Genomic DNA, 24,798 nt, shown 5'->3' with positions numbered 1-24,798 from the left:
CCCAAACATTTTGACTTCTATTTAATAAACAAAAGCTTTAAATTTGTTTAAAATGGTAATTGGTGATTCATTTAAAACTTAAGAAGATACAGAAATAGTAACATAAGAAGAACCAGACTAATTGTGTATCTAATTTAGAATTTAAAAGAAAATTCAACCCTGATGAAGCTTTATAAAACCATGTACTGCCATGGCATTTTTTCACAGATGTAATTTTCTGTTTCAAAGTCTACTTTTAAAAATCTGTTATTTAAGATGACACAGCCTTCACTGCCATTCAGGATTGTGGTAGTAAACAAATAGGTTCTTGTCGTCCTTGTTTTCTGCCAAACCGATGGCAATCTCTTTTATGTCACTAACTAAGCAAACAAAAAAGTAATTTAATGAGATTCCCAAAGCATGTCAATCCAGATTAACCCTCTGGCAGCTCTTCTTTATGGAACATTTAGCCTCTTGAGTAGTGAATTTCTGGCCAAGAAACTTACAAAATGATACCAATTGTGATATAAAAGTTCACTTTTATTTCAGCTAATGTTTGTTTACATATTGGAGGGAGTATGGGATAATAGCAATGGCCTTGCAGGGTGAGAGAACTACGAGAACTTGGGAATGTTAATTTGTCCAAAGGTGCCTCAGAATCTCATCTCTGGAGTGGGGTTTCATCAAATACTTATAGGGTGGTTATAATACAAAATATGTAAAGTAGGTACCGCAGCAAAATGGTTAAGAACAAGGACCCCTTCTCCAACTGCATGCAAGAGCAACCTGGAGAGACTTTGACAGCTCAGGTGAGCATAATACCTGCAGCTGCCACTCGCCTTTCCTATATCTCAAAAAAAAACAAAAAACAAAAAACAAAAACAAAAAAAAGAACAAGGACCCTGGAGGCAGACTATGTTCCATGAAAGATACCAGTCTTGTCCGTTTTGTTGACCGTTGCGTTTCCTGGGTTTAAAATGGTTCCTAGCACATAGTGTGTGCCCTATAAATACATGTTAAATAAGTGAAACCAAAGCATCCTGGCTTTGTCAATTCTTGGTTATATTCTTGGTGGAACAAGCCGCCTCTGTAAGCCTGTTTCTTAAAGTGAGAATTAAATGAGCACAATGCAAATGCTTAATATATTATCTATTGTTGTTAAGGTAACCTGAACACAGTATGAAAAAAATAGGCACTCAATATGTGGTAACTATTATTACTAATTTAAATTTATAATTATTATATACTGTCTATTTTAGAAGATATTATTAATGATATTATGAGTTAACAAAACTACTGGTTTTAAATAATATTATGTATTTGAAAGTCTTTTGAAAATTGCTAACTATAAAATATTACAAATGCTTTAAAGCGTGTTTGGAAGAGTGCATTCACTCACAAGTTAAAATTCTGTTATTTAAAAATACTTCCTGAGATAATCACTTTTTCCCATTAAATATCATTGTAAATGATGAAAGGAATCTCCTTTTATCATTCATCAAAGGAAGAGGTTCTGAAGAGTATGGGAAATGTTGGTCCATGTGTTCAGTATTGAGAATAACGAAGAAAATCCTCATTTTCTAAATGTATAACTCGTAAAGTGCTCAGACATATAAACTATTTTGCAATACAGAGTCAATCAATAACTATTTTAAGACACCATATAGAAGACAAAATAATGAAATTACTTGTTACCTTAATTCAAAACCCAATATTTTATTGTTAATCCTCACCTGAGAATATTTTTTTCCATTGATTTTTTTTTTTTTTTTTTAAAGAGAGAGTGGAAGGGGGAGGAACAGAGAGAGAGTGAAACATAGATGTGAGAGACACATTGATTGGCTGCCTCCTGCACGGCCCCTACTGGGGATTGAGCCCACACAACTCCGGCATGTGCCCTAACGGGAAATCAAGCTGTGACCTCCTGGTTCATAAGTTGATGCTCAACCAGTGAGCAACACCGGTTGGGTGTGGGTTGCAAACTTTTACATTACAAATAGTATTTGTTTGAAAGTTTCTAGGACACACCATGGTTTAGTCCATCAGAAAGTCCTTATTGCCCTACCAAGCTCCCTGTCTTGCTCTACCACATAGTTCCAAGGAGCTATCATAGTATAGACTTTACTCACAGAAGAACTCATTGTGACATCAATAGCAAAGGTACTCACAGATCAAGGAGAGTGGGTTGACATATTGATTTTTTCAAATGTAGTTAGGAAGGGAAGGGGCATTCCAGAGCAAAGAGTGAAAGTGGTCAGGAGAAAATCGGAGACCACTCAGGGAAAAGTAAAGCAGAATGAAATGCAGGCAGAGAGAAAGGAAGCTTCAGGGTAGGCTGTGATGGTGTAGAAATGAGGGACCAGATGAATGAGACACTGTTCCCTCCCTGCTCTGTGGTACATGAGCTCATCACACTGATCCTTGAGATTCAATGCAAACTTTTTGAAGGAAGGAAAGAAGCTCAAACTGGTCTATGATGAAGATTGGGGTGGTGGATGCCTCCATTCTGTGTAATAACCTCTTCAAGCTTGCCATTTGCTCCTGCCTCCTACATTGGTCACCTTCCCATCACATTCACTTCAGTCTTTACTCCAGGCTTCTGCATTCTCCCCAGCACCAGCTTTCTCACCACAGATAAAATTGTCTCTTTCTTTTGTCTTAATTTTCCAACTCAACCTATTTCTGCCCTAATACCCATTCACCCTTCCCTGCAGCAACACAATGAAGATAAATAAACAAAGAAAACCCTCTGCCTGTCTTTCAAAAACACCATTGATCTAGCTAAATGAAAACTAAGCAATTGTTTCACAGGATTCACCAACTAACACCTACTTTCCTAGTAGGTTAGGGTACTTCTCATTATTTGTAATATATCCAGGGACTGGGTCTTTGTAATTACAGTTTTTATATGTGATATGCCCTATCTACATGCTACCAAGTTTTCCAGGATATATTATTGCACCTTATCAATGTATGATGCCTCCTTTTACGACTTAAGTCTATGCTAAGCATATCCTTCTCTGAATAGCATTACACATTCAGAAATTGTTTATTAATACTTTATAACTATTCATCTTTCTACCCCAACTTGACAATAACTTTGAGAGCAAAACTAAATTTTTTGTCTTTGAATTCTGACACTAGATGACTGACTAGGATATTAACAGAATAATTTTGGTAGATTCTCCCAAATCCTGACAAAGTCTCATCATTTACTATATACCATTAGCACAACATCTGTCATCCAAAATCCCCTTCTCCACAATCTCCACACCTCATACTATTAAAAAAAAGTTTATTCATAATCCCAAAAGGAAGGTTTTTATAATTGCTTTACTGGAAACACTGTAAAGAAACTGTTCTTCAATTGACTTGCCATGTTGGTTTTCTTTTATAGAGCCTTATCCCCCCCTGTATCACATAATAAAAATGTATATATCATCAGTTTCCTTGTTCTGAACATAAACATGTGACCTCATCTCTAGGGTTTATATTTTGACTTCCAGTCTACAATGGCTCCATGCTTACCAATAAAAAATTATGTTTTCAAATATAAATACTTTCATACATTTACAAAGTTCTATAGGACTTTCTCTTTTCTAATTAATTGATAAAAGATATCTTTGGGTTATTGAAAATAGCCAAAAACTAATGTAAGATATTCTTAATTTTGTAAAACTTATAAGTTTTGTCAAAAGGTGAATGAGAGTAATTCATTTCCCCCAAAACACTGCATTTCTCATCCATATCGGAGTCAAGCAGAGCGCTAAGTAATTACCTGATTATGTATTCCCTTGGCTGCATGTATCAAAGTTTCCGCCTTCACGTGAGAATTAAATATTGGCATGTGGTAACATTTCAATTTCACAATTGAGTTCTGCCTATGGAGATTTAAGTCTCAAATCACTCCAGGTTGGGAAAAGGAATCCAATTTTAATATTTTTCTTGAATAATCAGAGTTTACATATTTTTATCCACTGTCAGCACTGAAAACTTCAATTTATATTATTTTTTTCTTTTTGAGGCTTATACAACTTTGAGGGAATAAGGGTAGTTGTTTAATTATAATATTTGTTTTTATTCTTTCTAGTGAACATTGTGATTATCTTATGCACAACAACAATTTAATTTTGTACTAAGATCTTCAACTTAGTAGTTCATTTAGAAAAAGTTGTTCTATTTCTAGAAGATAAAAGAAAAGTTTGACAGTATTAATAAAGTATATTAAAAATTTCAATTTGGAAAAAAAAGTCCCAAACAAAAGAAAATATTAGGTTGGGTCAATATCACCAGGGAGTTCAGGATTAGCATTTTAGTTTCCTTGGCAAGTCATAAAAATGGTAAGCAAGAAATAGAATGGATTTAAAAAAATAGGTATGATGAACTATATAAAAACAAATGATTTTATCGATACCTGACTTCAGGGTCAAATGCTTAAAATATTTTCTTTTATGACCAGCAAGCATTTTGCCCTGAATAGTTAGAGCCTCTTAAATCACTGAATATGATGGTGAAAGTTTCCAGCAATCTGACACAATTTGGGATTATCTTATTTGATTTGAACTACATGGGCATCTTGGAAGAATAGAGTAAGCATTTCTCCCGCTATTGCAACACATTTTATAGTGAAGTTGTTAACTATATCCTTTGACTTACAGCTGTAATTTAGGATCCTTAACTGTATGAAGGCACTATCCCATTGTTCTCTAACAAAGAAAATAACTAATGCCAGAAACAATAAAATTCATTATTTTATTTTCACTACATCTCCATTTTCTATATGATTTATATACTATGATCTTTATGGCAATGTGCGAAGAAAGGGCTGAAACTCACTCAATGAAGTAGACTTCACCCTTCTCTGTATAGGCCATTTCCCAGTTATCAGGCAATGGGTCTGACTCCTCATTCTCTTCAGGTTTCGTTGGTTTTGCATCATCCATCTGCTCCTTCAGCTCCTCGGGCTGACTGTACCCTGGTGCAGGATAAGGCTGGGAGGGAGTCTCCCCTGAGGCACCTGCACTCTTGTCTTCATGTTCACTGGATTCTACAAGAGAACAAGAGCATGCGGTTAGCCACTCCCGCCACAGTGATTCTAGGTGAGCGTGGAGGACGCTGCATCAGGAACAAGCCCTGCAAAGGCTAATAGGAAAAGTATAATTGTAAACAGCTCTGAAAATTGTCACTAGACCTATTTGAGTCCCCTTGCATGCACCATTCTCTTCTATCCTTCAACTATTGGTTGTTGATCACTGAATTGGAGGACCATCATTTCATGATGCAGGTGTTTTAGGCAGAATAATGACCCCCTAAGAATGTCCATGTCCTACTCCTTGGGCCGTGTGAATGTTACCTTACACGGCAAAAGAGGATTTGCGGATCTGGTTAAAATAAGGATTTAATTTGAGATTGAGAGATTTATTATTCAGATGGGCTCACTGCAATCACAAGGATTTTTTTTTTTGAAAGTGTAGGCGGTAGCTCAGTTGGTCAAAGCATCGTCCTGATAAACCAAGGTTGAGAATTCAATCCCCAGTCACTGCACATACAAGAATCAACCAATGAATGCATAAATAAGTGAAACAACAAATCAGTTTTTCTCCGTCACTCTCCCTTCCTTTCATTCTACCTCTCTCCCTTCCTCTCTCTCTAAAATCATTTTTTTTTTAAAAAAAGAGCAAAATTGTAAGAGGAAGGCAGAAGAGGAGGTTTAGAGGCAGACGTGACTACTAAAGAATGACCCGACAGATACACTGTTGCAGGCTTTGGAGAAAGAAGAAGGGAACCAACTACAAGCCAAGACGTGTAAATGCCCTCAGAAGCTGGCAGGACAAGGGAATGGATTCTCCCCTAGGCCTCCAGACAGGAACGCAGGGACTGACAGCCATTGAATTGAAAGAGAGTGAAATATATGTATTTTTGCATTCATTCCAGTTCACACAATTCTATAGCTGTGGCCCAGTCTAAGGTTTGGATATTACAATATATATAGTAGCCATGCCATTTGCTTACATGTTTCAGTATCACAGTGATTTTGGATGCAAATCTAAGGATAAATCAGAATGCCATGGTTTTGAATGTCTCTGCCTGGCTTCATTAAAAAATAATCGGAAACCAAGATAAAACCATTTCAAGAAGAAGAATGCCTATTTTATACCTTATCCATACTTTCATTTGACATGGTTGAGGCATATAGTTGATATTCAGCTTTCTGTAATTGCCATCCTTTGAAATGAGGAAGAATAATATTTTGAAGCTAGATAGAAAATTGTTGATTTCATTTCTTTGAACAGTCATAACGTTTAAATTTTTAAAATTTGTTTTAGCCCATGAGAGAGCTCTGATTTATATTTCTGACTATATGACAAATTTTAATATTTTTCTCCTATCTTTATATTATTTCTCTGGAAATAAACATTGACTAGAGAACATTTAACGGGGAATAAAGATTGAGGAACATATTGTAGTTGATATAAAAGAAGAGAATACAAATAATTTGAGATTAACAGAAATCCGTTTTCTTTTTGTTTAGCAATTCTCAGATAGCAGCAAACACACTCCACAGAAATGGAACATGATTGTTAAGGCTGGTGTCAGAGTGCCTGGGTTTAAATATGTCCTCACAGTATGATACTGAGCAAGCTATTGAATCACTCAGTGCATTCCTCAATTTCCTTAACTATATGATGGGGCTAAAAACATTACCTACCTATAAAAATTTGACATTACATGAATATAAATTGCACAGAATAGTAAACTACTGAAACATAGTAGATGTTTAGTAAATGTCATATATTATTATCAGGAATTCTACTACTTAGAACACTAAATAAATTGCATAGATAAATCAGTTGAGCAACCTATACGGTTTCTTCCTACAGAGACAAGAATGGTATTATCTGTGATATTGGTAACCAAACTGGATCTCATCTATTGAGGGGGCTAGCCAAGAAAATGTGAATTACTAAGAAACAACAATCAATACCTCAAAATTATTGTTTTTTGTCTTTATGGAAATCACACACTTTTTAAGATATTAGGTGTTTTCTGAAAATAATGCAATTTCAAAAAAAAACACACAAAAAAAACTGGGGGTACACCCAAAACTGACATTTTCTCTTTACCAGGTGTTTGCATGAATTGAGTTTTTCTTCCTCAATTAAGACATGCTGTGGAGTTAAGTGACTTAAAGGAGAAAAAATAATCCTCAGAAACCACATATTCCCCCCTCCAAGTTCTGTATTATTTCCTATAGAGTTTTGCATTTGATTTGGCTGGGCACCAGGAGCTCCCACTAAACTATAAACTTGTTATCACCTATAAACTTGGCACCTGTAAGGGTGCTGATTTAAAGAAGAATCAGAATCTTATCTCCCCAATTTTATGTTAGCCAAAGGCTTAGTTTCTTTGTATATCCTCAGGGCAACTTTCACTTTCAAGTCTGCTTGTAGCAGATCACTCCACACTTATACTCCATAGTGGCGGAAGTGGTGGGGCTTGCAGATGCTCCTTGCTTTCTTGCAAATTCAGCAAATCATTAAAAGTATCTTATTTAATAAAAGGGTAATATGCAAATTGACCCTAACAGTGGAACGACCAGAACAACTGCTTGACCAGTCACTATGAGGCACTCTGAACACCTCTCGTTCCCTTTCCCCAGCCAGCAGGATCCCATCACCTGATGGTGAACAGGAAACTGGGGGTGGGCGGCAGGGGACGTGGGTGGCGCCAGGCCAAGGCCCCCACCCCACTGGTTTCCCCACACACAGAGGGTGACCTGTGGCAGGGGCAGGGCCGGTGCGTGGGTGGAAACAGCCAACCTCTTGGTCCCTCCCTGCAGCTGGCAGGCTCTAATTGCTCATTGGTGAACGGGGGAACAAGGAGTGGGTGGGGGGGGGGGCAGGGCTGGCTGCCAGCAGCCAGGGCAGATGGCCCTGATCGCAGGCCAGGCCTAGGGACCATACCCACACATGAATTTTGTGCGCCGGGCCTCTAGTGTTAGTTATATTGATCCAAGTTATAATTGTATTGTGGGGTGGAGGGGCAGACAGACTGTCCGAGCATGTTTTTCATTTCACTGCTAGAGGCTGGAATTCTTAGAATTTGAAACACAGGCTCTTGTTAAAGGAGCACTTCAGTGTAGATTCTTGCACAAGAGAAAAATATGATTGTAATTTATTTTTTATTATGACCAGACTATTGATTATATACTATAATGAAAAGTGGAGGACATGCTGTCTTCAGAAAGAAAATAGTCATGTGGTGGCTACTTGCATGCTATGTAGCCATTTAATTGAAAGTAGCCAAGATTGTAGCTTATTGCTTAAAGTGTGCTGTTATCAATTTTCCTAAACCTTCTAAAATGAGAAGTGGAATTATAATGTGAGTGCTAAAATGTGTTCACATTGAATGATTAGTGAATTTTTGCTCATCATTAAAAAAATGACTACTTTTTTAATGTTGTAAAAAATGCAAATGGACCAAATTCAAAAGTACAGAGGAAGTAAGTGTAAGTAGGTTTCCTTCCTGTTCCTACTCCCAGTGATCCAGCAATGCAGGTAGCAAAGATGATTATTTTTCTGCTCCTTCAGAGTTGTTTTTATGTACATTGATTACTTTTAGTTGGTGTTTTCTGACTCCTTAATTATCTTTTAGTGTTTCTAAGTTCTAAAAAAAATGCATTATAAATTTTTTATTTGTTATGAAATTAAGGAGGGGTAGTCTTTAAACACGATGGCAATTATATATATATTTTTTTCTGAGATGTTAACAAATACTTTTATTATTTGAGGCCATGAAAGAAACACAAGTCAAGAATAAAATATTAGAATTAGGGAAAATTAGGGTAATGACTTTTGAGATGAAATATCAATTGAGGAAAGAAATTCCTAATCCTGTAAAGAAATTACGTTTTATTGGTGATATTTGTAACATAACTGGATCTCACATATTTAGTGAACTAGCCAAGAAAATGTAATTTACTAAGAAATAATGGTCAATACCTCAAAATTATTTTTTATCTTTATCAAAACACACAATTGGTTACAAGCTGCATTGAACACTAAAAGAACACTAAAAGACTGGAAGATGAAAAAAATCCCAAGATATAAAAAAAAAATTAAATTGGAAAGAATCACTGGAAAAAATGAGTAGAGGGAATTATTTCCCATTAACAGGGGAGAAGCACTGCCTTAATTAGTATATATTCTTCTTCCTGCGATATTTAATTTTTTAAACATTTTAATAAAAGTAGGCTAAAATAGGGCAATGAAATGAATCCTCACAGCTTTGAAACTGTAAATCCTGCATAATTTTTATAATGTAATGAATTCTGAAGATATTTGTCATATAGAAACAAGTTCCTCAAATCCTCAACTAACTTTGGGGTGAAAGAAACTGATATAGCATTCAAAGACCAAAGCAAGATATGAAATATAGGACATGCATGTATAATATCTTTTAGGTCTTGCCTTCAAAATTCTGAAAAACATTAAGAGACTACACTATATGAAGCATAACATCACCTTTTGAAATCCTAGGAACATCAAAGGGGCTAAAAGAGAAAAGGAAGAAGACTTAAAAATCTTGATTTGGATAACTCAAATGCTATTCTTTGGGGCCAAATTGAAATCTAGGTATTTCCTGAAGAGAGCAAGAAGTCAATTAATGGGAAAGAGATAAGGGCGCTATTCCCAAAGATGGAGCGCTGTGGGAGGAATGAGGTGCAGATAGACCTTATCGAAAGACCTTCCCTCTTCAGGGACAAAGGCCAGCCAGAAATAAGTGGAGGAATCTGAGACTTCGCCCTGAAATTATAATCACTTCTATGAGGAGAAATATAAGGTAAGAAAATAGAACACGGGGTGAAAATCAGACCTAGAGAGAATGGATGACTATAATTAGAAATAAGCTGAGACTCAACTAGTCCACAGGCTTCTGTAAGTGCTGCTCAAACCTGAATGCCACCCTGGTTGTCCTCGTTCCACATTCCTCGATCATGTATCAAGTCCTCTCTCACACATCATATGACCCTTCAGAGAAGCAGAAAAACATTCCACAAAAGGCTGAGTGCAAGATCCAGAAAATGCCCAATCAGTTTGGAAGGCAAGAAGGGGTTCAAATAATGCATAGCTTTCAGTGTAATTGCAAAGTGAGTCTGCCTTGATTTAAAGTGACATGCCTGAAACTAGTAGTGATTTCATTTCCCCCTTCCCAATAGTGTAGTTATAATTACTACTATCGTTCACACCCACAAATTCCAACGTGATTATCTTGTTACTTTAAAATCGCACCTAGACAATAAGAACATTTTACAATTACAGCAGTTGTAACTTGCAAATAATTATTTTAAGAAATGATAGAATGTCTCCCATTTAAAAATGGAATGTCTAATTTACAATAGCCCCAGAAATTTGCCTCTCCAGTGGAGAGATAAAACCCAGTGCTGTGTCTGGGAATAAGATCATAAAAGTAAGCCCCCTAAAAAAGAAAGCATATAAATCTGAGTGGATACACACATCGCAGTCTCTGTGAACCCACAGGAAAATAAGCAGGGGATGGGCGTTGGGGTGGTTTCAGAGTGGGCTATTATTCGCAGGAAAACAGCGAGATTCACTACGGAGGGCATAATTCTTTTGACAGTGACAGGCCCTCATTCACAGAAGCAGGACTGATGGTGCATGCACAGTCAGCGTGCCAAGCGGCACAGGACCTGGAGGCAGGACCCTAATGGTGAACTGAGATCATTGCTGAGGACACTCGGTGATCACATAAGGGGCACTCTGTTTGCTCTCTGGGAGTTGCAGTTCATTTGCACTAATTGCAGGCGTGGGGGCCTGGAGAAGGCAGCTCTGTGTACACATACTGTATTCCCTTTGTTGGAGAAGGTAGCTCTCACGGGCCCTGTTCCTCCTGGCATTGTGTGTGTGTGTATTAACCAAGAGATTTAGCTGCCTTTAAAATATATGTGCATTTCTAATTCTTTGCACAAGGCTTGCTAATAGCTTGGCGAGGGGAAGCTACAATATAATAGTGAATTACTTTCCGGAAAAGTTTAGCAGATAATTCATGAGATAAAAAAAAATCCAAGAAAGCTTAACCCAATTCCTGTGGTTTACAGGATTTGCTTTCCTTCAGAAAAGTTCAATCTTATAAAAAAAATTTCTACTTATCTATTAACCACTGATCTATTCTTGGTATGTTCACAGTTAGAGAGATTGGATAAGTCTTATCTATAAGACTATATTTTAAAATATATACTTCTGCATAATTTTCTTTCATTTTCAAATAACTTTTTAAGAAATGTAAGATCAGGAAACTCATATGTTTTGAACTTAGAAACACTGCATGTTGAAGACATGGAATAGTATAAAATGAGTGTGAAATGCATATAAGCATGTTAATATAGTAAAACTTTGACATTCTCTAGAGGTATGGTTAAAAGATAAAGATTTTGTATAACCAGTGGACACAGACAATAGTGGTGGTGAAGGCCTGGGGTGTGGCAGGGGCTGGGAGGAGCAGGGGGGACAGAGTGGTAAAATAGGGAAGACACCTTTAATACTGTCAAAAGAAGTAGAGTGGTCCTTGTCTTAACAATGATTACAGAATGTCTTGGGATGCAGACACACGTACTATGAAAAGTTACCTGCAAGTATTAGGCTAATCAGCACCTTCCAAATGAATGAAAAGTGTAAACTGTACTGCAATAATTCAGAGATGAACAGTGTCAACTTTTCATGATGGGAGTCAATAAGTGATTTATAGGGAATATAAAAAATTTTATTGAATTTGGAGAAAAGAACAAGGTTCAAATAGGCGATAAAGGCCTTATCAGGCAGGTGGAGGTATTTATGAGAATGGAATGTAGAGAAGAGAGTTGGGGAGTGACAGGAACCAAAACTAAAAGAGATGTTGAAGTCAAATGTGGGAGGACCTGAATGGTTGCTCCCAGAATTTGAAGCAGCAGAAATAGAAGCTCAATTAAGTTTGAGAAGGTAAGTTACATGACCAAGTGCAGGTTCAACAATCTTTACTTAATCAAGGAGTAACAGGTAATTTGATGGAGATGGAGCCTGGAGGGATGTAGGTCAGTTAGGAGACTGTGCTGCACAAATGAGGTAAGAATCTAGGATGGGGAAGTGAAATTTGGAAGAAAGAGAAGAAAGCTAAAGAACTAGTGATCTTTCATACTCAATAATATATATCAAGCCAGGGGGGGAAAAAGAATCAAAGACAACTCTTAGCACCCAGCCGGCATGGCTCAGTGGTTGAGCGTTAACTAATGAACCAAGAGGTCACAGTTAGATTCCCAGTCAGGGCATATGCCTGAATTGTAGGTTCGATCCCCAGTGTGGGGCATGCAGGAGGTGGCCAATCAATGATTCTCTCTCACCATTGATATTTCTATCTCTCTCTCCCTCTACCTTCCTCTCTGAATTCAATACAAACATTTTTTTTTTTAAAGATGACTCTCAGCTATCTGGGTAAAAAGAAGAATTAGAGGAATTAGGTAAAGGACTTTGTGAGTTGGTTTGTTTATTGGTTTTATAGAAGAGTTTAAGTGGAATGCTTCATTTAAGTTGAGGAAAGGCTTAGGTGGGGCAGTTCAGTGAGTAGTGGTTAGAAATATGGCCCTAGAACATAAGAGAGAAGTGAAGGCTGCAGGTAAATCTATTTGAAGCCATGGGGCTGGATGTCAACTCTAACAAGATAAAGATGTCTAAATATAGGTGAGGTTAATATCAAGGGAAGGTTTTCTAGGCATATGAATTTTAACCACCAGTTTAAAGACAGATTCTCTAAGAGGTTGTAGTATATATCATCCTCGCAAGCATAGATCTAACATCACTGCCAAGAACCCAGTGAAGGATGAATATAATAGAATACAATGTAGATGAAATACACTGAGCGGCACAATAAATGATTTACCTTATGGAGGCCAGGAGTCACTCTGTCCTGAGCATGGTTAACAGCCCAGGATAAGTTCAGGTATTCGGTGTCCAGATCTCAAGCATGCCACTAAATGAACTATTACCTTAGTTAAGCACCTTCAGCTAAATTTCAGCATCTCATTCATTAAGTAAATACTATAATTATGAGATTAGAGATCATATTTGTCAGAGAGAGAAACATTTCTGGTTTGACATACTGAAAGATCATTATATGTCTTTTCTAGGTGATATGAGCTAAATCCATGTGTCTGATTAATTTTGAGCAAAAAGGAGAAACCTAGCATAAAATGAGTATTCACATACTTTATGTGAGTTTTCATTGAAAATGTTCATAGAACTTCATGGAAATGTTACATATTTAAAAGTTGTCACTGACTTTACATAGAAATGAGATGAGAGAAAAAGAAATATATAGTTCTAGCTATAACCTAGAGTTCAAAGGAGAAATAATGACTAAAATGAGTAACAGAGGTAAATTGAGGACTCCTCTAAATCCTTTATTTACATAAAGAAAATAGGTGGGGTTTTTTTTTTGTAAACCATATAAAGGGTTAACCATTGGTCGGTTTGAAGGTTATACATACATATATCATAAAAACTAGGAATTTTTAATATCTACAGAGGGAAATAAGTTCACTTATACATGACTTGGTAGCTAGAAATTTATAATGCCACTTTTAAATATGTACAGGTAAAATAGAGGTCATGTGTTTACTATTGCTCACAAACATATTTGTGCTTCTATTTGGTGATATACGTTTCAGGATAGCATAGCAGCTAAGAACATGGGTTCCGGATTCAGATTTCCTATATATGAATTACAGTTATTGAGCAAATTATTTAACTACAGTGCACCTCAGTGTCCTAATCTGTAAAACTGTATCTAGCGAATAGGACTGTTAGGAGAATTAAATGAACTGTTAGGACTGTTAGGAGAATTAGACGTACAATGAGGTTAGGGAGTTCCTAAGTCATAGTAAGCATCCATATGTTAATTTTTATGTTACCATTATTATAAATTTTTTAATGAAATAAAATTGCATTGGTAAGCTTTTCTCAGTCTTCAAATGTGCCTCATTCATTACACTACTTATACTCTTGAATTTATGTCTGATATTAATTGCTATTATAGGCTCTTAGTCGATATATGGCACTGTTAGCTAAGATTTAAGCAACAGTTTTCTCAATATTGTTTGACATGCACTGTACCTAGTAAATGTGTGAGGGAATAAAACAGAGGAAAGCCAAAGACCCTGTCTAGGAAAAATATGTGGTAAGGCTTGAAAGGTGCAGAGTTGGGTGACTGTATCTGAGAGGAGGACAAAGAAAACCCTGAAAATGGCACTGAATAAACAAAGAAAAACAAAGACATTTCAAAGATGGGAGTTATCAATAGATTTCAAATAAGGGACAATGGGCCAATTTTCTGGTTTGGGGCTGTTTCCTCCATCTTTGAATACTGGGTGAAGAGCTGCGTAATTTACACGTGTGGCATCTCCCAAAATGGGAAAGAAAAAGACATATAAAGGCCACCTGTCCATTCAGGCTCTCAGAGGCACTGCTGTGGCATCTATTGATTATCCAGAAATCTCAGAGTTGTCCTGGACAGTTCTCTACCATCTTCAGGCCCAGAGGTCCAGAGACAGTCATGCAGATAGGGTTGGTCAAGAAGAGTTTAGACCAGTTTATTTTCCTTGGGGGCCCTTAAAGAGTTCCTAGCCATAAGAAAACCCCATTCCTCATGTCTAAGGTATGAATAGAAGGGAATGGTGCAGTCTAGATTCACTATGCCTCCCAATTAAATAAATTTCTAGTTTAGAAATCTGTGGATCAAGAATATTTGATTTGCCTTCAAAATAGTAGAAATGAAATAAAAACCAACGATTCAGGCCTAACAAAGATAATATATTTTAATTATTAGGCATTAACCAGTATGAAATTTTAATTATTAGGTGTTAACCAGTAAGAAATTCTGTAACTGCTCTTTAACCCCCCAACTTCCTTTTTGTGTGATTACTGCTTCTTCTTAACTGAGCTGTGTTTCTTTCATCAAAGATCAACTTATAGAACTGTGTACAATCAACCTAATTTAAATCTATTACATGATGGAAAGTAAATATTTTGACAAAGGTATTTCAGAATTTAAAAAAAGAGAAGGTATGTAATTTCTTAAAAATTAGCAGATCATTTAATAATGAACATATCACAGTATGTACTTCCAGTGATCTTTAGCATTTGTAAATGACTGCTAGGCTAAGAGATTAAGTTGTTAACCAGTATATTAATGAATGAGGTTATATTTCTCTAAATAATCAAGATGAAACCACTTTTTAAGGTTTTATACTTTGATTGGCACAAATTAGATTTTGGTCTCCCTATGATCAATGAACATTTTATAAGTACTAAGAACAAAGGAAGGTAAAAAATAAGCCTATGAAACTTTTCTTTGACAAAAATAATTGAGCATGAAAATTCAAATACTATGTCACTATAGAAGCAGTAATATTATAAACAAAAATACAGACATCAAAGTAGTTGTAGGAGATACCTTAAGAATAATATACATCCAAGGTGAATGTATTAACATTTTTTTCAAGTGGTTTAACTTAGCCCTTAGATTTTCAATGCCCACTGAATATCATTATTTAAAAAAGTAAATAGCCTGGCTGGCATGGCTCAGTGGTTGAGTGTCAACCTATGAACTAGGAGGTCATGGTTCAGGCACATGCCTGGGTTTCGGGCTCAATCCCCAGTGGGGGGAATGCAGGAGGCAGCTGATCAATGGTTCTTCTCATCACTGATATTTCTATCTCTCTCTCTCTCTCTACCTCTCTGAAATCAATAAATTATATTTTAAAACTAAATAAATAAAACAAAACTTTGGAAACTTACTCCAAATTAAGAGGCTAAAAAAATGAAATGTTTTTTTGTTGGTAACATTTAATTATCAATAATATTACGAAAGAACTATTTTACAAATAAAAATTTGGCACTCTATTAGTAATAAGCCTAAGAAAATAGCAAATCCATACCTTGCACAAACATACTTCATATCTATCTAATATTTTTTATATATGTGATATAATCATAAATTAAAGGTATAACAAATCTTTTCTTTATTCAAGGGTAGGTGCCTTCAAAATGTCAATGTATAAAAATGCATTCTTCTATATTGTCAGATTGGGTGATAAGGATGGGCAGATAAATACATGGCATTATATAGCTGTAGTCATTTTGAGGACTGTATTCATTGAAATTGAATCACATGACACTACCTCTATTTATAGCTTTGCGTGTATAGTAAGATTTCTAAGGATAGATTTTTATCTACTGTAATTAACAAAGACCTCAGAACTTTACACAATCATATTCATGACTTATAACACCTTTTAAGAGGTTTAAACTATTCAATATATTGCCATTAATATTGAAAAGTGAAACAAAAAACTAAGGAAGTTGATGAATTGCTTGATATGTCAAAATTAAAACTAACAAATCAGATACAAGAATCGTGTCCTTTTCATTTTATATAACCTCTCCCTGAAGATAACTATAAATACACATCTGAACATATATATGTGAATACATGTATGTGAATATATATATATATATTTGAACATACAGATATCAGATATATTTAGTTACATCTGAAAGAGCAGACGAACCTATAACAGTGTAAATGACTAACCTGGTGTTACTACTACTCCATTTCCATTGACCACAGGCCTCTCCTCCTCTTCCTCCTCAGGAGGCTCTATACTTGCTTTCTCCATGTTGCTCACTGATTTATTCCTCTTCCGTTTTCCTTCCGCACTTGCAGTGGCTCCTGGAAGTATCTGGTCTGTTACATTTAATAGTAATGGTGCTGGTTCTGCTGGAGGCTTTGGGGTACCGTAGTAATTATCTGCAAAGGGCACCAAAACATTATGGAGTTAAACATTTTTCCCTACCATGTACATAACTTGTAAAGAATGACACATTTGGATCCTATTTTATACGTATATATATGTTTTTTATACATACACACTCATCTATGAAGTTTTTATCTTTTTTGATCTTCATTTGTTGCTCCTATTGTATCAAGCTTTAGTGGTTTATATGGATCTCCCTTCATTCTCACCTTTGTGCCAAACCAAAATATAGTCTTATTATTGATCTCAAATGGTACAGCACAATTTCAAAATTATTTAGAAATTTTTGATAACAGGCCTTGATGGAAATCTTTTTTAAAAATAATGATGTCTGCCTGACCAGAGTGGCTCAGTTGGCTGAGTGTCATCCTGCACACCGAAGGGTTGCCGGTTCAATTCCCAGTCAGGGCTCATGCCTGGTCGCAGGTTCCGTCCCTGGTTGGGGTATGCACAGAAGGCAGGGGATCAATGTTACTCTCTCACACTGATGTTCCTCTTTCTCTCTTTTCCTCTCTCAGAGCATGTCCTTGAGTGAGGATTTAAAAAATAGATAAAATAAATAAATAAATAAATACCTAAGTCTGAATAAAGGTATAGACATATTTTATTTTTTAGCAAACCTCACAACATTCTGGAAAGGCAGAGCACATTGTGCTCTTCTCGAGCTTTAAGAGAGCTCTGGCTGCTGTCCTTGATGTGCCCAGCATCCTTCTCAGAGCTGTATCTACAGGCCAGTTCGGTGGTTTCCATGGCTGCTGGCAGTGGGCATGCTGCTCTCGTCCTTCTTCAGATTTTCCATAGCTCCATGATTGGAGCTATGAAATCATGTTTCTCCCATTAATCTAAGAGACTTCTTGAAGAAGGAGACTACTTTCTTATTTCTCTCTGTAACAAAAGTCTGGCACGTAGCAGGCATAGAGTAAATGCTTACTAAGGGAACATTTTTATATACTTAAGAAATTGCTTTATTTAAAATTGTCTAAGATTTTGATTGATAAAGAATGTAGTGGTGGTTTTTTTTTAATGTTATTCTTGGATCAACTTCAAACTCATATTGGGTGTTTTAGTTAATTAATTGAATAATTTTTGCACTCATTTGCTCACTCACTCATTAAAATATTTATTTAGTACTATATGCCCATGCACTCTGGTTATGTTTTAGAGAAAATGAAATGATGAATATAATATAACCCTTGTCTTGTAGAGGCTCCAAGGTCTGGTGTGGAGTACAGGCACCCTTGACATCAAGCAGATAAGCCTTAAAAAAGGAGACAGGACTGAGCACTGCAGTCAAAGAGGCACAGAGGAGGAGGCAGCCTATCTGCGGAGACCACTGAAGGCAGCGGGGAACACTGTGCTGAGACAGAAGCAACACTTAACCAGAAGTCAGAAGTCATGAGCTCTAGACTTGGCTTTTCTACACAACTACAATTCAAGCAAGTCGCTTAACCTTAGTAAAGCTCAGTTTCGTTATGAATTGAACACTTGTGATAATCACCTGTGTTTGGGGTTGCAAACCACCAGAACCTACTCTAGTTAAAGTGAAATAAAAGGGGGGTACTGAAAAGATACGATACGGCTAGTTGAGGGAAGAGGCTGAAAAACCTTGGGGAAAATGGGCAGAAACAAAGCAGTCCAGTGGGGACACCCCAATTGCCTCTGCTGGCCCTGGACTCTGAAACACCCCCGGCCCCCACAGCCAGGGATAGAGGCTCGGTGGGAACGAAGCCCAAGCTCTTCTCAGGAACTCTGATTGGCTCATTTCTGGAAAAACTCTCAGGAGGGTCTCTCATTGGCTGAGCCTCAGTCAAATAGGAGCCCTTGAGCTGCCAAGTTAGGGTAGGACAGTGGCTGCTCTCCTTTGATTTAGGGAGATGGAGGTGGAGCCCTACCCTCCATCCATTTTACCTCAGGACTCTCCCCAGGAAGAAGGGTGGGGGATGGTATGCAAGCAGAAGAGACAAATGCCCATCATACTCCCCACTGGGTTGTTGTGAGGATGAATGTCTGAGGATGCATGTATAAACTGTAAAATTGCAGCGGTTTTAATGGCAGTGTGAACCGCATGCTGGCACAAAGTAAGCTAATATTCAGAAGGCTGGCTGTGCCACTCATATTGTTGCTCATTTTCATAGAGAGTCACAGTTGTAGAGTAGTACAAGGAAGAAAAATAGTATTACCATGTAAAGCGATTCTTATACATGTAGAACTTTTATACGGAAGTCTGCAAAGTGAATGATACACATTTTGCTAAAGGTTACTTTCTAATTTGATTTAGAGCATTTAAAATGAATCAGACCCTTAAATGTTAATGAACAGATTTTGAGGCAACAAAAACTGCTAGTTTCTCCCTAGAAGTCTGTTATTGTATTTCAGCATCCATAAGGGGCTAGCACCATTATCAATGGTACTGCTGTGCTTGCTACGCTTTCAGTAGAATCTCATTACTTTTTATCTAATAAACACATGCTGAACTAGTACATATTCCTGCATGCCCCAATAAATATTATAATTTTAAGTAGCATTTTGAAACCTTTAATGCCTTTAACATATACACTGAATGGCCAGATTATTATGATCTCTGAACGCATAATAATCTGGCCACTCAGTGTATATTCTATATAATGAAAGGCTAATATGCAAATTATCCACTTGACCAGGAGTTCGACCAGCAGGCAGGCTGGCCAACCACCCATGTCCCCTCCCGCTGGCCAGGCTGGCCGGACCCCACCCATGCACGAATTCATGCACTGGGCCAATCATAATAATCTGGCCACTCAGTGTACAGTACTAAGACAAATAGATCATATTTTAGTATTTTTCCCCAGTTTATCTTTTATGTTTTAAATTGCCCCAAAGTAGAAAAAGAACCTTTTACTAATTAGAAATAAATGCATAGCTCAGGCTAAACATAAATATTAAGTAATATATGTTGTTGAATATACATTGTTAATTAATTACACCTATTGACATAAAATGTTATTGTAAATTACAGAGTAATATCCTCTTTCTAAAATTTGATTCACAAAAATAATGCTTCAGATTAAATTTTAGATGTAAAACAGTCTGAATCATTAGTTAAGATGATCTTTATTAGCAACAAGAGGCCCGATGCACGAAATTTGTGCAAGGGGCTCGGCCCCCCGCACACTGCCGCTTCATCCGGAAGGTCATCCAGAAGGATGTCCAGTCTAATTAGCATATTATGTTTTTATTATAATAGATAATAATGATAATTTAAAAGAGGCACTGAAATAACCCATATACTTACTACACTTGAGATATATAGTTCATGGAGAATGAGGTTTTACTCCAAACACAATGCATAGAACAAGGAAACTACAAATAACCTACACCAACCTGAAGAATCGGCCAGGTAGTCAGGTAGTTAAGTCACTGCAATAGTTCCCTGATGTAACTCTATACAAATTCATATTCTAAGGTGGTGTGCCCTTTTCAGACACAAAAGCAAATAATTAAACACCAAAACTATTTTTACATATAATTTGGAAACACTGTCTCAACTAAGAATGAAGTGCCTCTATGCATAGTGCTAGCATTTAGCGAACCTAAATATCAAAATACCATAATATAAGGTGTAATGTTTAACAGCACAGATCATTATGAGATAATCCTGATTCTGAATCAGGTGTTCTGCTAATCTGGCTGCCTCTTTATATCCTTAAATGGACCAAGTTAAAGTGGGATTGCAGGGCTACAGGATGACTACAGTCACAAAAGCAACTTGACTACTACCATTACCATCATCCCCACCGCAGTTTACTGAGCGGGACACTGTAAGGGGTATTTTAACTATGCACTTGTATCAAATGAGGATTAGAATAATTCTGACCACACAGTGCTGTTGTAAAGATTAATGATAATGAAGGGATCAGAATAGGTGCTCAATGTATGTTGGCTAATTTTGGCATTTATCACACCACAGTATTAAATCACTCTATGTCTGCAGTTAAATAAAAATGGAGGCTTTAACAAAATTAAACTGTTAAGCTAGTCAGGTGGCTCAGTTGGTTGGAGCATTGTCCCATGAACCGAAAAGGTTGTGGGTGGGTACGGAGGCAACCGATGGATGTTTCTCTCTCTTTCCCCCTTCCTCTCTCTCTGAAATCAATAAAAACCTATCCTTGGGTGAGTATTAAAAATATTTAAACTATTTCCCTACATTATGCAGGAAGTAAGTGGACAACCTGTATCTGATTTAAGAACCTCATCTCGTTTCAAAATACTCTATTGCCTCTCAACAGAAATATGTGATAAAATTTGCACCCTTCACAGAGCTGATGCTAGAGGACTTCAAAGCCACAGCCAAAGAGCACAAATGTATTGCTTTCGATAGGGAAAGGTAATAATTGCTACCAAATCTTAACCCTTTGCACTCGCTTGCTTTTTTCTCAATTCCTTTATTCTACTCGGGATTTAATTTTTTAAATACCCCAGATTTTACAAAGCATGGCAGTAGAATAAAAAACTGGAGTTTCTTTTCATACAAACTTATTTATTTGGATTTTTTTATATTTCAAATTATCGATACATTCAAAGAGTATAAAAAGAGCTGCTACCGATGCTAACCGTGTCGAGTCACACTCGACATCCGAGTGCAAAAGGTAGAGCAGGGACATTTTAAGTGAAAGTTTTCCTCTCTTCTTCTTCTTCAAAAAGTGTGTGTGTGTGTGTGTGTGTGTGTGTGTGTGTGTGTGTTTGAGGTGGGGTTGTAGGATTTTCTAGCCTATTTTTCACTGCCATTTCTCTGAGAAAAGACTGACCTATTCATTAGCAGTTTCATGTAAGTTTAATATGAAATTCATGAACTTTGTTGTTAAATATGATGACAAAATAGAAATGATATAGAAAATTGTTTGTTTACTTCTATTAGCATTAGTATAACCTACATAGCCTTATTTTTAATCAATGTCTGTAAAATAAAGACAATTATCTGAGGTACTTGATTTATTCTTCAGCTTTTTAAGTATTTACAAGAATGGATTAAAGATAAATAAATAGTTATTGCAAAGTGTGCATGAACCCATTTCTAGCATTATAAATGTAAAAAAGCTTTCTAGGAATTAGGAATTTGAATAAAAATAGTCTATAACACATCAATAATTGGTTTTATAATAATAATAAAATATTAGTAAGTGCCCATTTACACTGGACATTGTTATACTAATTTCTTGCAAAGGGAGAGAGACTAGAACATCTATGTTGTTATAAACTAAACCTGCCCAGACAGTCCTTGGAAAACCTAAGCCATTACCCACTTTTAGGCAGATCCATTCCTAAACCATCCAGAAGAGATGAAAAGCTTTGTAAGTAACTTTCCATGTATTACACTTGCAGACTATCATGGAATCCCTCCTCTGCTTTCTCCACACTTGTTAGACCACATAACTGCTTCAAAAAGTCTTAGCCTAAGTTTTAAAAATAATATTTTTGTCGTTCTTCTGACCCTTCAGGTTTCTCCCCTGATATGGTTTTAACAGTGAAGCCAAAAGGAATAAAAGAATAGGAAACCATTTCAATGAATTATTATATAGTGTTCCCTTTTCTATACCCTACTACGCTTTATTAAAGGATAATAGATACCAAAAGAGTACTTTTTAAAGATGCAACATATTATTTATGCCTTAAAGTTCTGATATTATGAAAAGGAGAAAAAAAACTAATTTATGTATGAGGATATGTAAAAATTCTAGTAGTAAACTGAAATATGTTTACCTATTTCCAACAATTTTTCCCCTTTAAACATGAGTAGTTTTCATAATGGAAACATGTGATTTATTATTTAACTCATTTGGCTTTTTCAGTAGTTGACTCAATGCTGAGTGTTTCTCCAGACCTTTGGGGATATAATAATAACATGTGTAGGTTTTATATCAAATAACCATAGATCTTTCATGTGGCACCCAAGTAGACATGGGTTTTAGAAAGGTAATGGTCTTGTCTTCGACGTACTTCACAGATTAAGGTCTTGACCCACATTTCTCCTCATCTCAGTGCTTGTATTCCCATTTTGGTAACCAGAAAGAAGCAATTTTGGATAATGGTTTAGTAGAAGAGAGATGATTGCCTACACAGGGACTCTGGGCATGCAGACAACACAGCCCATCACTGGGATCCCCAGAGAGCTTGAGAAAATGTCCTTGTGTTGGAAACAATCTGTGGCAAAATTTAGGAGGTTGAAAATCTCATCATTTGTTTCTAACAGTTTTATAAATGGAACAAATCGATTGATACTTGGCCTTCTTAATGGCACCTGGAAAACTGTCTCTGACTTTAAAGAGACAGAGAAGAAATTCAGAGTTCCAGACCCACTCTTGATTAATTATGTTAGAAAACCTGTCAGATCATAGGTAAACAATCATTTTTATCCACATCAGAGATTTCATTTCGTATGACCAAAAATGGGTAAATCATGAGAGGATTCTAAATTCAAACATGAAGACATGCACATTACACAAGGGATAGTAATGAGTTAAATTAGTATCAAAACCATCATAACTCCAGTCAGCCATGGCAAGAATCACAGTCATATGGCTACAGATTTGGTGAGGTAGAAATTCTATATACAAAACAGAGTTGGTAAATGTAATCTAGAAAATATGCTACTTTTCTAAAATTACACTTCCTACAAGAAAATAAGAGCTCAAAGTCTCACTTTAGAATGCTTTTGTTCAACTGATTTAAGTTATTTTTGTAAACAGCTCTGATACTTAAATTTGGTCTCCCCCCAAAAGCTATCATTTCCTCATGTTATAGGTAGTTAGTAGCTTGAAACAAGATATAAAAACTCTCTGACCTCAAAAACATAAGGTCTTTTTCTCTTGTGGTGAAAAGCATTCATCTCATATGTGTCAGGAATAGGAAAAACATTTTGTCACTAATATCTGTACTAAACAGCAAATTGCTAAATTTTGTGAAAATTGTTGAATGTGACTTTCAAAGTGTGCACAATTATGTAAACTATGTGAAAGTTTCCGTTTTTCACATGCAGAATTGAATTATTCTGTAACAAACCTCACCTAAGAATTTCAATTTTATTTTAAATCAAATGAATGCTGGTTTCACAATATGATCCCAATAACCTACATTTTGAATTTTATTATCTTCAATTGTCTATTAATATTCTCCAGAAATCATGTAGATGGCTTAATCTGATTAACATTTGCTGAAACTTGTTTGTAAGTTCTCGGTAGGTTTGTGGTCATTCTCACTGAATTTTCATTTATTCATGTATGCAAATATGGACAGATACAGGACATATTTTTGATGAATGTAACTGTCTACAAACTGGCTAGGGAAAGTGGTTAGCTTATTTATACGAAATTAGATACCCTTTCTTTTAACGAGTCTTCCCTTCAGGCATTATTTAGAAGAGTTCAGAACATTTCCAACCTGTGCTATATAACAGACATAAATAAATTATGCAAGGAAATACTCAACAGAAAAGAAAAAAGATACATATGATTTTCAATGTCAAATATACATCTGCTTTCAACATAAAGCATTTCAGCATCATAATTATACTATATAATAAAGAGCTAATATGCTAATGGTCGTGACACCCTCACGCCATAACGACTGTTCAGCAGGAGGCTGCGTGCACGGTGGGGCGGAGCCTCCGCATTGCTCCAGAGACGGGGTGGAAGCTGGGAGGCGCCCGGAGGAGGTGGGACCATCCCGGGGCAGGGATGGTGGGGGTAAGAGCCTGTAGCACCCCCCTCACCAGTCCTTTGCCACCCACCGCTCGTAGTCAGTGCGCCTGCCGCCCACCTGCCAGGGGAAGGAGCACAGCGTGCGCGCTGCCAGGAAGCAGGGCTGAAAACTCCGCAGCAGGCGGGAGGCTGCCACGCTCTCCTCCAGCGCCATGATGGGGCGGAGCCGCCGCATTGCTCTGGCGACTGGGCAGAAGCGGGGAAGTGCCCGGAGGAGGCGGG

At 36.7% G+C, this 24,798-nt stretch overlaps 1 protein-coding gene and 1 pseudogene across 2 annotated transcripts in view; one reads left to right on the top strand and one right to left on the bottom strand.

The window, feature by feature from the left end:
* Positions 1-24,798, bottom strand: part of MAGI2 (membrane associated guanylate kinase, WW and PDZ domain containing 2) — a 1,197,465-nt gene that overhangs the window by 420,364 nt on the left and 752,303 nt on the right. For both annotated transcript variants that reach the window (XM_054725983.1, XM_054725982.1), the window contains exons 4-5: positions 16,621-16,836; positions 4,816-5,026 (exon numbers count right to left, since the gene is read on the bottom strand). In XM_054725983.1, coding sequence (XP_054581958.1) covers positions 4,816-5,026; positions 16,621-16,836 — 427 coding nt within the window. The remainder of the gene's footprint in view (positions 1-4,815; positions 5,027-16,620; positions 16,837-24,798) is intronic.
* Positions 713-831, top strand: LOC129151532 (small nucleolar RNA SNORA44; annotated as a pseudogene).

This window comes from Eptesicus fuscus, chromosome 14, assembly GCF_027574615.1.
Source record: "Eptesicus fuscus isolate TK198812 chromosome 14, DD_ASM_mEF_20220401, whole genome shotgun sequence".
NCBI classification, from domain to species: domain Eukaryota; kingdom Metazoa; phylum Chordata; class Mammalia; order Chiroptera; family Vespertilionidae; genus Eptesicus; species Eptesicus fuscus.
Note: the sequence above shows the minus strand (reverse complement) of the source record. Positions and strands in the feature narration are given on the sequence as shown.